The sequence below is a fragment of the Curcuma longa genome, chromosome 3 (assembly GCF_044706935.1).
Source record: "Curcuma longa cultivar G26 ecotype Majalengka, Jawa Barat chromosome 3, ITB_CL_G26_1.1, whole genome shotgun sequence".
Lineage (NCBI taxonomy): Eukaryota > Viridiplantae > Streptophyta > Magnoliopsida > Zingiberales > Zingiberaceae > Curcuma > Curcuma longa.
The window spans coordinates 17858576-17875706 of NC_133863.1; the positions used below are offsets into that span (position 1 = coordinate 17858576).

The following is a 17131-nucleotide window of genomic DNA, read 5'->3' on the forward strand; positions in this document are numbered from 1 at the left end:
GATAGTTACTAAAGCATACATTTTGCAGTTGTTTTAAAACCTTTAAAAATATTTTAATGAAGAAATTTTGAAAACACTGTGATTCACATCAGTAGTCTCATATTCCTTAATATTTGCTTAATAATTTTTGTTAAAATTATTTTGTAATTACTTTTCATCATTTACTTACTTTAAAAATTATTTCTTTTAGTCTTTTGATCACTAAAATTGAACTCTAATAGTATTGCACAGGGTTTATATTCGAAATTAAAAAAAAATATTCATATATTAATTTTAATTAAAAGTTTTACCAAAATTATTATATTTTTTTACTTTTAAACTTATAGAATATCATTTTGATATTAATTAATTTTTAAAAAAATATATTATAAATAATTTTTAAATTTATATATTATAAAAGATTAATCTTTAAATATTTTAACTTTTATATATTTTTGTTTTTTAAAATTTATAATTTAACATTTTAAAAAATTAACATTGCTTTTATGAATTTTTTAGATTTTGCTAACATATTTTGATAATTTTTAATATTTTTAAATTTAAATGGCATCCTACATTTTAAAGAATTGTAAAATGAGTATCCCTTTTATAAAAAGTATCAAATGAGAGCCCTATTATATTTTTTTAATCTTAAGATTATCCTTATTTTTAGTATTATTATAGCAGCTATGAAGTAATTACTATAATGTGTAATAGCTATAGGGGTGGGCTACAATATGTTACAATATGTAGCAGTGATTAACTATTACAACATGAAAAAATTGATTGTTTCACTTTAATCAAAATTGACGGTTTCACTTTAATATGTATATATAGAGTATTATTATATCAAAATATTTTTTATCAACTTACACAAGTTACTTAAACTCCATTGAAATTATTTTATTGATCCAAATCACTTTAAAATTTGTGTAGCAACTATCTAGGGCGTTGCTACAATATTGTAATAGTATTGTATTAGCTGCTATAATATTATAGTAACTACTAAATAGTTGTTCTAAAAATTTTAAATCTATTTTAACTAAGTTTAAATGATTTTAATAAAATTTAAATAATTTTGACAAAGCTAGTAAATAATATTTTAATATAATAGTATTCTACATTGTATTTTATAACATTATGGCAATTACTCTATAGCTGTTATATGTTATAGTAGTTAATTGTTAGTACAACAACATTGAAAGTAAAGGGATATTCTTTGGATAAAAAATATGATGGGATATTCATTTGACAATTTTAACAAAAGGAGCACCCATTTGAGCATTTGATGATTCATTAAATGTGGGGGGCTTTTTTGTTTTTGCTCATTTATAATTTATGTAGTAATGTTGATTAGAATTATTATATGAGTACAACTATTTAAAAAAAATTGGAGGGTAAATCGGGAGTACACCTATTTAAGGGTGATGGACAAGTGAAGAATTTACATAAATTACAACAATAACAAGAAATCTTTATTTCATTAGATAATTTATGATCACAAAAAATATCAAATGCTCTTTTTTATTTTAACTATCATATTCTCCTTCATTTTAATCAACTTATATTCTATCTATGATATTTCTCTCAACTCCTACATTATTTTTATAAAAATAATCTTAAATATTTAAAATTCTCAATTACATGTAATTCGTCATCCTCGTCTATCTTAATAATCATCTTACTACATATAATATTATTAAACTTAAATTTGATATATTTTATCTTTATTCTATTAAATCTAAAATCTTTCGCTTTTAATGTTTCTTGCTATGATTTAAGTTTAATATTTATTTTTTCACGTGTTTCATTTGTCAAAATAATATTATCTATAAATAATATGATGATTATGTAAAAAAATAAAGATTTATTTAGATCTAATCTAATGTAACTCTATCTTTATAGAAAATATTTCAATTAATCTATTTAAAATTTTTTTATTGTATTCTCATATATATTTTTAGTTATTATATGACACTTGAAGTGTCTTATAATAATAGCTTCTATAATGATTTAAAAAATAATTTTAACTTTTTTTTACCCTATAATATAACACAAGTTAATCAAATTCAATTGCTTTGAGACTTCTACAGCAACTTTAATTCTGCACTTCCTATTCTTTTATTATCTTTTGTAGATTTCATTACAATTGGGTCGTTTCACGTTAAATTTTGAATCTTTGAGAAAAATATCACATGAAATAATGAGAAAAAGAATTGATACTTAGTTTTTATTTTGCGGTTAAATAAAAAAATACAGAAATATTTTAAAAGCAGAAACTACAATTTTATATTAAGCGGGGCTAGTCGTGGAGTGATTGAACGTGCTATTGTACACCATTGTCGTAGATGATATATATAAAAGAGAATAATCATCATAATAATAAATACTAGAAGATAAAAGCACAAAAACTATAAAAAAAAATATTCCATCTATCAAATGATTCTTCACGAGTAGAAGATAGGCTAATAGGGATGAACATGGCTAATAGGGATGAACATATCTCCATCATCACAGCTAATCAACAATCGTAGTGAAGCCTCTTGTGTGATTACACGACAAAGGGAGATAAAAAGGAAAGATTGACTCCTTAAGAGAGGACAAACAATGAACAGAAGACAAAGAACAGGGTGTATGTTGCGATGACCCCCTTTTCTTTAGTGTTAAGGAATAGACAATGTTACAGATGGCTCATATGGAGGAGTTGTCTGAAGCTGAGCTTCTAGGCATGGGTTGTGTCGCCTGACAAGGCCCTGTGTTGGAGGCATCATGGGACTAATCTTATAGGCACGGTCATGCTGGCCATGTCACCGGACACGACCCATGCTGGTCGTGACTGACAGGACTGATAATCCAGAAACGGGCCATGTCACTTGACACGATTCTGTGTTGGTCATGTATGGCTTGTGCTGGCGACACCGCTTAGATCTAGATTTATGGAATTACTTGATATTTTAGGTCCGAAATACTATGTATAAGTTGGGTTGTATAAATAGGATCATTATAACTCTAAACATAATTGAAATAGAGAGTTCTTGGCTGTTTTGTAGAGTAGGCACATCGTAGAACCACGGTAAAACTTTTCTTCATTTTCTCTTCTCTCTTGATCCTTCCTTCTTTCTTCGGTTTCTCTTTAGTGGTGGTTCATTATTGTTGCGGTACGATTTCAACAACTGGTGTTAGAGCACAGGCATCATGTCTGGGATCTCTTCTATGAAGTTAGATATGGTGAAGTTCGACGGGATCAGAAATTTTGGATTATGGCAGAGAAGGGTTAAAGATCTACAGGTGCAACAAGGAATAGTGAAGGCACTAGGTGAAAGAAACTGGAAGCGATAGAAAGGTCAGATTGGGAGCAACTACATGCGATGCCAATGATCAGTCTTTGTCTAATGGATGATGTGATATATCACGTTATGGACGAGGAATCACTGGTAGCAATTTGGCACAAACTGAAAAGTTGATACATGTCCAAGTCGTTGACAAACGAGCTCTATCTTAAATAGAAATTGATAGGCTTAAGATGACAGAGGGAACAAATCTGAGTCAACATATCAACATTTTCAATCAAATCATAAGTGATTTGAAGCATTGATGTGAAGATCGAAGATGAGGACAAGGTGCTGATGTTGTTGAATTCTCTACCATCATCTCCTATGTACAAGAATTTGGTTATGACTCTAATGTGGGGGAAGGAAATTCTCAAGTTGGAGGAGGTCACGAGTGTTCTATTGGATTTTCATTAGCGGAAGAAAGCTAGCGATGAGAATTCCCAAGGTGAAGGGCTTGTGGTGAGAGGTAACCAGGAATGTGGTAGGAGCAAGACTCGATATGAGTTGGGAAGCAATAATAAGGCTCTATCTAAATCAAAAAAGAAAAAGAGGATCACATGCTCCAAGTGTGCACATCAAGAGAGATTGTTTAGAAAATAGAAAAGATAATGTAGAGAACAAAGATAGTTCATCGAAGTTTGCAAATATAATGGAAGAAGAAAATTCAGAGAGCGGCGATGGAGATATACTTTCTATTTCGTCTAGTTCAGAGCAATTGACAAACTCTTAGATTCTGAATTCAGCATGTTCTCATCATATGATGCCTAACAAGGATTGATTCGACACCTATAGGTTGGTGAATTATGGTTCTGTTCTGATGGGTAACGATGAATCTTGTAAGATTATTGGAATAGGGAATGTCAGAATCAAGATGTTTGATGGTGTGGTCAGAAGGTTGGGTGATGTTAGACATGTACTAGATCTAAGGAAGAACTTGATTTCACTGGGCACACTGGATGATAGCGGTTGTTGTTACAAATATGCGAGAGGAGTAATGAAAGTCAGTAAAGGTGCTCTAGCGGTGATGAAAGGGCAGAAACTCGTAGGGAACATCTACAGATTGCTAGGTACTATAGTTGTAGGTGGAGTGGCTACTATAGAATTTAAATCAAATAATATAGTCTTGTGGCATATGTGGTTGGGACATATGAGTGAGCGTAGGATGTTGGAGCTTCATAAGAGAGGTTTATTGAAGAGTGTCAAAGTATGCAAACTTGACTTTTGCAAGTATTTGTTGGATCGAGAAAAAGAGAAAGGGTGTGAATCTCATGTTTAAAAAAACTTTTCTTTTAAGTCAAAACTAAAAGAGAAATGCAACGGAAAATAAGACAAACACATAAGGTCTTTTTACTTGGTTCACAATCCGTGTCGAATTGCTACTCCAAGGAACCCAATAAATGTACCTGTAAGTACTGATGGATTCAAAATATCTCTACAATAGTATGATATTGTCCACTTTGGGCCTAAGCCCTCATGACTTTGTTCTTGGGCTCTCCCCAAAAGGCCTCATACCAATGGAGATATCTTTCATCCTTTTAAATCCATGATCTTTTCCATGTGTTTTAGATGTGAGGCTATGTTTGAACCCTTGCAACCCAACAATCCCCCCCCTCAAACAAAGGACCACAGGCCCCCCTCAAACGGAAAGTCTCCGTTTGATGTCTGAATCCTCGACCCACCAGGACTTTTTGCCCCTCGGTTCACCCCACCTACTAGGACTTCTCACCTAGCCGCAATTAGGACTTTTTGCCCCTCGGTCCATCCGACCTATTAGGACTTCTCACCTAGCCGCAACTAGGACTTTTTGCCCCTCGGTCCACTCGACCTACTAGGACTTCTCACCTAGCCGCAACTAAGACTTTTTGCCTCTCGGTCCACCCAACCTACTAGGACTTCTCACCTAGTCGTAACTAGGACTTTTTGCCCGTCGGTCCACCCGACCTACTAGGACTTCTCACCTGGTGTCTGGTCCTCTTGATTCAGACACTGGAGCATCCACTTCCTTTATTTTTTTAAGGTTCAACCCACATTGTTAGATCTGGATCATGTCTCTTCCGGCGGTTAGTCCGGTGAAGAGTGGGCTCGCTCTGATACCAATTGTAAGTACCGATGGATTCAAAATATCTTTACAACAGTATGATATTATCCACTTTGGGCCTAAGCCCTCATGACTTTGTTCTTGGGCTCTTCCCAAAAGGTCTCATACCAATGGAGATATCTTTCATCCTTTTAAATCCATGATCTTTTCCATGTGTTTTAGATGTGAGACTATCTTTGCACCCTTGCAACCCAACAGTACCAACAACAAGTTGGATGTAGAATAGTAGTAGGTTGTCGAAGAGCTTCTTAGAGCAGTAGCAGCAGAACTTTGCTTGAATAGGACAACAACATGAAAAGATCAGAATGAGAGAGATGATCTCCAACTTCGGATCTCAAGTTTCATTTATAGGCTATGTTCGATCGATTGATCCAATCACCTGATCCTTCTAGGACTTAACCTCAACCTTCCTTGAATGCTCCGATCTAATCTGCTCAACCCTATAAAATCAACATGTTCGATTTACTAAAAACTTTATCGGTCGACTAATAAGTGTTATTTTCTTTGCTGAATAGATCTCATCTTATTGGATCGAGCTTTTCATATGTGTTTAGTCGACTGATCCTCCTTATTAGTCGATTGAATATCTATTTCCTTCTTTGCTGGATTCAGATCCAATCTGTGCTTATCCACCAAGATCAGTCGACCGAACCCTTTAAGTTCGAAGAACTTTATTTTTCTACAAAACAAAATTAGTACAAATACAATGATAGAAATCCTATAAAATAGAATTAGAATAGTTTATTTATGCATGAATTATGTGATAGTTTAGACTGTCTGATTTCAACTTAGAAACCTTCATTAGTTTCTTCAGTCGGATGGACGCCTAAGATTTTGTCTCAATTGGAACACGCCAGTCTGATAAAAGTAGTAATGAAAAATACTATACTTTGATTGACCAAATACGCTAGTTTGCTTGGTGCTTAGTCAATTGGAAACCTCATTTTGGTTGCACTTGCTTAGAATTCACTCTTTCAAGACTTCTCATTACCTAAGGTTCACTCTCTTAGAATTTTTCACTTGCTTGGAATTCACTCCTCCAAGACTTCTCACTGTCTAAGGTTCACTCCCTTAGAGTTTTTCACTTGTCAAACATCTGGTTATCCTTGACCTGCTTGGACTTTACCCTTTGTCAGTCATCCGATCAACCTTGACCTAACTAGACTTTTTTCTTTGCTAGTCATCCGATCAATCTTGACCTGACTAAATTTCTCTCTTGATTAATTAAGTCAATCTTGACCAAACTTCATTAAACATATTGTCAAACAAACATTAAAACCCTAAAGGTTGATTGCACCAATAGTATTGTGTTCTTAGAAAATAAAGCAGAGTGTAGTTTAAGATAGCAACACACAAGATGGAGGAAATTCTAGACTATGTTTATACAAATCTCTAGAGACCAGCTAGTGTAGCATTACGTGGATGATGTGTATTTTGTAAGCTTCATCAACGATTATTCACGGAAATTCTAGGTGTACTTCATGTGTCACAAGTCAGAAACATTTTCAAAGTTCAAAATGTGAAAAACTAAAGTAGAGAATCAGACTGGAAGGAAACTCAAATGCCTGAGATCAGACAATAGTACTGAGTACACAGATTCAAAGTTCTAGGAATTTTGTGAGCAACATGGAATCAAGAGGCACTTCATGGTTTGCAAGACACCACAACAAAATGGTGTAGCGGAAAGGATGAACAGGACGATAATTGAGAGAGCTCGATGTCTCAGATTGAATGTAGGGCTTGCAAAGAACCTATGGGCAGAGACAATAAATATGGTGTGCTTCTTGATTAATCAATCACCGAGGGCAACACTAGATGGCAAAGTGTCAAAAGAGGTGTGGACAGAAAATTCAATTGATTACTCTAGTTTGAGAGTGTTTGGATGTCTAGCCTATATGCATATTTCTAGTGAAGATAGGTTAAAGCTGGATGCGAAGTCTAGACAATGTATTTTTCTAGGCTATCAAAAAGGGGTGAAAGGCTTCAAGCTTTGGGATCCTAAGGCAAACAAGGTGGTGATTCATAGAGATGTGGTATTTGATGAAAGAGTCATATTACAGTATACTCAGGAGGAAGAGAGACAAATACTAGAAAATTACAATAACGATAAGGATGTTGTGCAAGTAGAGATAGAAAATCATGGTTTAGATGGTGGTAGCTCAAAGCACATAGAGCATCAAACTATAGACGGAGACAGGATCAGACATACAATCAAACCACCTACTAGGTATGATTTCAAGGACATGGTCTCTTATGCAATCATCACAGTAACAAAGATCCTACTACTTTTCAGGAGACAGTACACAGCTTAGAGAAGGACAAGTGAATGGGAGCTATGGCGGAGGAGATACAGTCATTGCATAAGAACAAGACATGAGATTTGGTGGAACTTCTTGAAGGAAAGAGAGCTATAGGATGCAAGTGGGTATACAAGAAGAAAGAAGTCATCTTACAAAAGGAGGAGGAGAAGTTCAAGGCTTGGCTAGTAGTAAAGGGTTACTCACAGAGGAAGGGAATTGACTATGATAAGATATTTTCTCCAATGGTTAGACATACATCTATCAGGACGGTATTGGCTTTCGTAGTACATCACGATTTGCAGTTAGAGCAAATGGATGTGAAGATGATGTTTCTTCATGGTGATTTAGAGGAACAGTTTTACATGTCATAATCACAAGGCTTTAGTCAACCCAAGGAGGAGCACTTAGTTTGTAAATTGAAGAAGTCATTATATGGGCTAAAGCAATCTCCAAGACAGTGTACATGTTTTGACTCCTACATGCTTCAAAACGGGTACATAAGGTGTGAGTATGACTTTTGCATTTATGTGAAGAGTCTTGACAATGATTCACTTATCTTTTTTCTACTTTATATGGATGATATGCTGATTTTTGTGAAGAGTATGCCTGAGGTCAATAAATTGAAGAAGATGTTGAGCAAGGAATTTGACATGAAAGATTTAGGTGCAGCCAAGAAGATTCTAGTGATGGAGATACATAATGACAAGGTCTCTGAAAGATTATGGCTATCTTGACAAGTTATGTTGAGAAGGTGTTGGACATATTTAACATAGGAAATGTGAAGTATGTAAGTACATCTCTGACACATCATTTCAAATTATCTCTTACACAGTGTTAAAGGATAGATGAGGAGGTCCAAGATATGTTAAAGGTTCCTTATGCGAGCGTAGTTGGTTGTCTGATGTATGCCATGGTTTGTACAAGACCTAACTTGGCGTATGTTGTTAGTATGGTGATCCAGAGACGGAGCGTAAGTTGGGCTGTACTGGGCTGTAGCCCAGCCCTGTTTCCTGAAAATTTTTTAGGGTTTAGGTTTTGCGTTCGTGACCCACGCGTGCGGAGTGCGCGAACTTCTCCACAGCGGCGTGACGGCGACGAGGAACTCCACGGCGTGACGGCGACGAGGCGACGAATCTCAAATCAAGTAATTTTTCCGTTCTTCTCCTCTTTCCTCTCTTAGTTCTTACCGCGTCGGCGCGTCCGCCAGTGCGAGCACCGAGCGCGATCAAATCGCACGGTCGCTGCCGGTCTGCCGCCGCTCACGCGACCACTTCTGGCCTGCCGCCGCTCGCGCTGCCGCTGCCGGCCTGCCGCTGCGGTCTGTGGAACCTACCGGCCTGCCGCCACGGCCGTTGCCCTGCTGCTGTCGCTTGCCGCCGCGGTCGTGGCTCAGTGCAAAGGAAACTACCACAGCAGCAGTAGTTCAGGTTCAAACAGATATACCAATATGCAATTAACTGGTGCTTAATGTTTGAATTAATTTGCACTAATTATGTTTTAACTATTCATCCATCAAATTGATTTAAGTACTTATTTAGGTGGTTTATATCCTTGTCAAAGTAGAGATTAAATTAATGATGAAGTACGATAATGCCTTATTGTTTCTTTTACTGTTTTCTAAATAGGTTGATCAATCTCATGCTTAAACATGTACCAAGTCTACTTGTTTCATTCTTATCGTTATTTTTTCATTATCAGTGATAGGGAGGATGTAAAATGGGATTCATCAAGCTCTTGGATTTCTTTATTCCTGAATAGATTCTTGTTAGTTAACTACCTCATAATGATAAGGTTGGTGCATTATTGCCATAAAGGGATTTAATAGATTGTTGTGCCTAACCATCTTTCTTGATGCTTATTATTGATTATTCAATGGAATAACTTTATTCTTCCCCAACCATCTTTGTTCTCGTACTCATCTAACATTTATTGCCCTGCTGCGACCGCGGCCGTCATGGTCGCCACCGGCCTACCGCCGCTGCCGTCGCTACCTTGATTTATCTTTTTCACATATGATTCATTATACTTTTGGACCATTAATTAACTATTACTTGTTCATTTATATGACTGTTGTTTTATTACTTATTTAGGGATATTACTTGAACTATTTCAAAATGGAACATCAATCTGCTACAAAGAAAGGAAAGATATCCTCTTTCTTTAAGAAGAGAGATCATCAAACCAGTGAAAACACTTCAATTTCTATCGTTCCGACAATGCAACATCAATCTAATGAAAGTCTTCCAATTTCAACCGTCCAAATTCCTACTATTTTCTCTCCTAGTAACGACCATCACTCATCTTCTACTTGTATTGAACGAGATCCAGGAAAAAGAAAACAGATATGTGAATATCATGTTAATGTACGAGATGAGATAAGACGTTCATATCTAAAGATGGGGCCTTATCAACCAGATATGTTGGAGTATCCAGCTACAAAATTTGGAAGTCAAAATCGTCGATTTCAGAAAAAATGGTTCCAGAAATTTCATTGGTTGGAGTATTCACCTTCAGTGAATAAGGCATATTGCTTTTACTGTTTTCTTTTTTTGAATGAAGTTAATTCGTCTAATATTTCGGCATTGGTCAATGAAGGATTTGACAATTGGAAAAGGGTAAATCAAGGAAAAACATGTGCATTTCTTGCACATATTGGTTCTGCAGCCTCTTCGCCTCATACTATGTGCGAAAGAAGGGCTGAAAATTTGATGAAGCCCTCACAACATATTGATAATGTGATGCATGCTCAATCTCAAGAGGAAAAGGAGAAAAATCGTTTGCGTTTGAGGACCTCAATTATAACTGTTCGCTGGTTAGCACTTCAAGCTTGTGCCTTTAGAGGTAATGATGAGTCTCTATCTTCATCTAATCGTGGAAATTTTCTTGAATTGATAAAGGCTTTTGCAAAAATGAATACAAAAATTGATGAAGTTGTACTTGAGAATGCTCCAAAAAATGCCCAATATACAGCTCCAGAAATTCAGAAAGAGATTTTACATATTATGGCCAATAGAGTACGAAAGATGGTTCGTGAAGAAGTTGGAGATAAATATTTTTGTATTCTTGTTGATGAAGCACGAGATATATCTAAACGAGAGCAAATGGCTATTATCCTGAGGTTTGTGAATAATCATGGAATTTTGACAGAAAGATTTTTTGCCATCAAAAGTGTTAGTGATACTACTTCATTGAATTTGAAAAATGAAATATCGAATGTTCTTGTTCATCATAATCTCCAGGTGAAAAAAATTAGAGGCCAAGGATATGATGGTGCTAGTAATATGCGGGGTGCATGGAATGGACTTCAGGCATTATTTCTCAATGATTGTCCTTATGCATATTATGTCCACTGTTTTGCTCATCGATTACAATTAACATTGGTTTCTGCAGCTAAGGATGTCAGTGTTATTTGGGAATTCTTTTCTCATTTGGATAATATTATCAATATTGTCACTTCTTCTACTAAGCGCATTGCTGAGTTACATGCTGCACAAAGAAATGAAATTGAGTATATGTTGGCAATTGGAGAATGTGATTCTGGAAGTGGGGCCAATCAGATTGGTAATTTGCAACGAGCAGGAACTACTCGTTGGAGTTCTCACTATGACTCAGTAAAAAGTTTGATAGGTAAATACGCTGCAACTTGTAAAGTTTTTGAAGTTCTTAGTGACCATTCTCCAAATGGAAGAGCTAAGGCTGAAGTTCGTGGGATTTACAGAAATATGGCAAGCTTTGAATTTGTGTTCATTTTGCACTTAATGCATAAAATTCTGAGAACAACAGATACTCTTTGTCAGATTCTTCAAAGAAAATCTCAAGATATTTTGACTGCTATTACATTTGTCTCTACTACCAAAACTATCCTCCAAGATCTTAGAGAATGTGGATGGGAAGAATTTCTTAATGAAGTGAAAGTTTTTTGTTCAAGAAATGAAATTGATGTGCCCGACCTTAATTGTCCATATAAGATCGGTCGTTGCCGTCAGCAAATTACAGTTGAGCATCATTACCACTTTGATAAGCTAGTGCAGGGAAGACATGAGGCTGTGGGAGATGTTTGAAGGCCGAGGTCTAGGTCAAGAGAAGCTGAAATGTGATTTTTCAGCTTCACCAGTCGACTGGCCCTGCCAGCAGTCGACTGCTCATAAATCAGACGCACACAGAAAAATCAGTCGAGCTAGAGGAAGGCACTGGAGTCGACTGGGCAGTCGACTGGTGTTATGGTGAATCGACTGTTGAGTCGACTGGTCTTGGACAGTCGACTGTGATTTGAACGTTGCAGAAAATTGGCAAGCATTTAATGCACTTTAATGCAAGATTTTGTTGCCGATTGAAGGCATCAGTCGACTGGCCCTGCCAGCAGTCGACTGATGTTGCAGAGATATAAAAGAAGCCTGCACGAGAACAACTCATCTTTTTCGCTATTCTTTTATTGCTTTGTGCTTCTTCTGAGAACTTGTTTGTTCTCCATTCTCTGCTTACTTTCTCTCCTCCTGAACATTATTTCATATCATTTTGAGATTACCACTTTGATGTTTTTAATGCAGCAATAGATTTCATCTTGACTGAGTTAAATACTCGGTTCAATGAGTCATCAGTGGAACTTCTTTCTCTTAGTACAGCTTTAGATCCGAAAATTTTATTTGAATCATTTAACAGTGATGATATTTGCAAGCTTGCAATAAAATTTTATCCTGAAGATTTCACAGAGCAAGACATTGTTACTTTAGAGTATGAATTGGTTCATTATAAACTTGACGTGATGAAGAATTTGAAGGTTTCTACACTTGTTGAGTTGTGTCAGCAATTGACTGAGAGTGGGCGATCAAAGGTTTATGTTATGTTGACCAGATTGATTCATCTTGTGTTAACGTTACCTGTTTCTACCGCCACTACTGAGCGAGCCTTTTCAGCAATGAAGCATGTGAAGATGTCACTTCGCAATAAAATGGAGGATGATTTTCTTGAAAATTGCTTGACACTTTATATTGAACGAGATTTAACTAAGAATATAGATGTAGATTCTATTATAGATGAATTTTATGTTTCAAAATCTCGTAGGGCACAACTTTGTTGAATGGTACAGTGTAAATGACTTTTTATTATTATAATATATATATATGGATAATAATATATAATTCATTATATTAAGTCAAGGCCCCTTAACTCTAATTTCTGGATCCGTCCCTGTGGTGATCAATTTTCTTTCAAATCCTAGTCGACAACATTGGAATACGATCAAGTGGATTTTCATATACTTAAAGAATACTACAAATTATGATGTCATATTCAACAGACAGCAAGGTGATCCTTTAGTTATAGGATATGTAGATGAAGACTATGCAAGGGATTTGGATGACAGGAGGTCTACTACAGGATATGTGTTTATTGTGGTTGGAGGACTTATTTATTGGAAATCAATGGTACAACCTATAGTTGCATTGCCCACTACTAAGTCAAAGTACATAGCAAGAGTTAAAGCAACCAAGGAAGTGTTGTGGCTTATAGGATTAATCAGAGAACTAGGTGTTCAATAAGGTGGAGTCAAGGTGTTTTGTGATAGCTAGAGATATCTTGTCGTCCATAAGTTCTGTCCTTTGGCTCGTCAAGTTAGAGACAGTCACTTCATCATGCTTGACCGAAATATCTATTTGGCGAAGAATCATGTGTATCATGTGAGAACCAAACATATTAATGTGAGATTTCACAAGATAGAGAGTTGATATCTTTCAGGGAAATATTATTTGAGAAGGTTCATACTTCTGAAAATATTTTAGATATGTTGACAAAGTCAGTTATTGCATTGAACTTGATCCATTTCTCTAATTGCTAGACAGGCACAACCTAAACTCAGTGGTCCAGGTGGAGGTTTTTCAAATGCTCGTGTTTCTCCCAAGGGATGAATATTCTCCAAGGTGGAGATTGTTAGAGATGGCTCATATGGAGGAGGTGTCCGCAGTTAAGCTTCAAGGCATTGGTCATGTCGCCTGACACGGCCCCATGTTGGAGGCATTGAGGGACTGATCTTATAGGCATGGATTGTGTCATTGGACACGACCCATGCTGGCCGTGATTGAGAGGACTGATTATCTAGGAATGGGTCGTGTCACATGATACATCCTCATGTTGGCCATGTTCGAGGGTTGGCTATCCAGACATGGGTCATATCACCTGACATAGTCCAATGCTGGTGATGCCGCCTGGATCACGATTTATGGAATTATCTGGTTATTTTGATCCAAAATATTATGTATAAGTTGGGTTGTACAAGTAGGATCATTATAACTCTAAACATAATTGAAATAGAGAGTTCTTGGCTATTTTGTGGAGTAGGTGTAGGACCGGTGGGCACACTAGAGGGGGGTGAGCAGTGCATTCTTTCGTTCGTTCAATTTTACAAAAACTAACAACAGAATTAGTAATAACAAGCAGGGAACTCGCGGATTTACTTGGTTTCTAACCCTCCAGGATTAGTACACCCAAGACTTATGCATGGGAAGGCGTCTGTCCACTAATGGTCTCATTTTCAAAACTTTTTCGGAGGCGGAGAAACTTGTCTTACAGTCTACAATATAATAATAAAATTCAAGACAATAAGATTTTAAAGGAATTAAGCAAATCTCGAGTAGGCCGATCCGGAAGTCTTGAGAGCAACGCACCCTTCTTGGAGCTTCCCCGATCGTATGAGTCTGGCTCCGTTCACGTTCAGTAGCACCACAGGATGAAGAATGAGAAGTAGAGAAGTTGTTCCTTGTGGTGCATGTTGAGACACTTATATAGACTCTTTCAAGTACCTGGATTCTTATCTGGGCGCATGGATCCGATCCGATCTCTTTGATTTTTATCGAGGTCGACTCTTCTTAACCCAGTGCAATGCGCATGTTTACAGGTTTCATAAACGTGTACAGCAGAAACAAACAAATAATTAACAGCTAATTATTACATAACACAAGTATGGAGAGCAGAAAATAACATGTACAAGGCATGCAGGAAATTAACATTTTCTAAATAAAAGATTATTCTAAACGCGTACCTTGCGGATGACGTTGAGCGGTGTTGGTATTAATCGAGCGATCCTCGTCGAAGTCCCGCCTCTACTAGTGATCCACGCCAAGCTCTCGTCTAGACAGTTTCGGAAGCCATGAGTCGCGTCATCGTCTTCGGTACTAGCCGATGATCGATAACGATCAAATCGAGAGAAGTCTTATTCCGAAAACTGCGCAACAATATTTGTCGTGATCGTTCTGGGGCTTTCTAACTATCATCGAGAATCATATTCTCGATGTAGTTTTCGGTGGTCAACCTTTGACCACCGATAATAGACAAATAATCGAAACCTTTCCGACGTTGATGGAATATTTTCTGTCGCTTCATAAGCTTCCGGTAATGAACCAACTTCAGACAACAAATCCCAATTGCAAACCCGACAACTACACAAGTCGACTCGGTGCTCCGACAACAGCACAACACTCGAGCACTCCAGCATCTATGTCCGATTATTGGAAACGATTTCCAATGATAGACGGTGCTCTAGTGGTCAGCCGCAATTGGAAGGATAACCTCTACCTTCTTCTCTTCTCTGATCGATAGAGATTGGTCAAACCAATCTCCCACAATTAGTAGGCTGCAAGGGGCAGCTCCAGCCGCAACCGGCGGCTTATTCTCTGGCGACAGCAAGCAAAGAGCCTGCAACCGCATCTTCTTCTTTTCTCCTTTGGCCAGCAATAGGGGGCGCGACTTCTCTCTGGTTAACAGCGAGCAGAGGGTGCACAACCGTTGGTGCTCAGAGGCACGGCCGGCAGGAAGGCACAAATCACGATCGGGTGGTGGTGTCGCGGCTGGAAGGTTGCGTCGCGGCTGCGGAGATGAAGCAGGGAGGCATCATGGCTGTAGAGATGAAGCAAGGAGGCGTCGTGGCTGCAGAGATGAAGCAAGGCGGCGCCGTGGCTTTTGGAGATGACGAATAGGGGCTAAAAAATAACGATCTTCTATTTTTCCAACCGCACGTCTCGCTTCTCCGGCCGACCCCCACACCGTCAGCGATGAAGCGGGTGGTACTTGTGCCTCTCCTCACTGCTCAAGATCGATCATCGTTCTCATGGGGAAGAAGCCAGGGTCGATGCGTGCGCGGGGAAAGAAGAGGAACAGTGGCTTCTCGCGATGGTGGTATTTTGAGGAGCTATAGTGTTTTTAATCAAAACGCCAAGTTTTAATTAAACCATAGTTTTCTTTCCTCTTTGTTTTCTCACAATATGGCAGCCAAAAACCAAGAAAACCAAAACCTAAAAACCTAAACTGGGCTGGTTCAGATCCGCACTATAGCAAACCGGGTTCGTTTTGGTTCGTATGGTTCACTAATCAAACGAACTCTGATTTGATTAGTTATGTTCATTTCATCTTCACAAGACGAAGCTTTTCATTACATCCGTTCTACCAAAATCTTCCATCATAAACCAAACTAAGTTGATTCAGTTTTGGTTCAAAACCTAATCATTTGGTTCACTAACCAAACGACCTCTGATTTGAACGAAATCAGTTTCATTCATTTCGTCTTTGTAAGACTGGTTTCATCATTTTGTCCTTTGTCTAATCCAACTAGACATTATTTCTATCGTTCTGAGAATTCAATTCTTAGACTTATTTTAAGTCCTTCGGAGAACTTGTAGTGCGTGCGATCTAATAGGTTCCCGGTTATGTTGGCCGTCTGTAAAAAATCATTAATTATGGAATGATCATGAGTGGCACCTAGTAGTATATCATGATCTCCAATTGATCGAAAAATCAATGATTGATTCTAGAACATCTTCTAAACCTTTCAACACTCCAATTAAACGTGCCTCGTTCCTTTCACCGCCTTATACCCGCTTGGTTCAGGACATGGTCTATGTGTCGGTCTCCACTAGGCTGACTACGTCACACCTAGCCCAAGTTGATTTCTTGTCCTGTGGATTCAAGTTACTTATACATATGTCCAAGAGTACTGTACTCTTGACATGTAATGCTTTAGCCAAAGACTTTTAATAACAATCCTGACAAACGGCCATAGGGTATACGTCTCCTTTTCCAAGGAGCGATGAACCTCTGTGGGCTATTCAAACACCTTCGGGCACTTCGACTTATACCCAATCATCTTGGGTTCATACATCCTCGGAGATGCTTGCTTAAGATGTCAAAGTATAAGTCTCCATGACCAAGGTGACTTGAATATCGCAAGTCAAAGGAAACTCATACTTAAGCTGCATTGAGATCTTCATTGACATATATATATATCGAACCATATGAAGTCTCAAGGTAGGTCACTCCAATGAACTGGTTATCTTTAACCAACATCCACGTTTAACTCTCAACATCCAATGTCTCCAGCAGTAAGATCAGTTGTTTAGCTAACCAAGGAGTCTAAACGTGCTAGTCTCAACAGAATC

The 17131-nt window shown here is 37.5% G+C and overlaps 1 protein-coding gene across 1 annotated transcript; it reads left to right on the forward strand.

Moving 5' to 3' along the window:
- Positions 1-10618: 10618 nt before the first annotated feature.
- Positions 10619-15676, forward strand: LOC141823807 (uncharacterized). Its single transcript, XM_074711037.1, has 2 exons — positions 10619-11690; positions 15333-15676. The coding sequence occupies exons 1-2, from the start codon at positions 10619-10621 to the stop codon at positions 15674-15676; spliced, it is 1416 nt and encodes a 471-aa protein (XP_074567138.1).
- The last annotated feature ends 1455 nt before the right edge of the window (positions 15677-17131 follow it).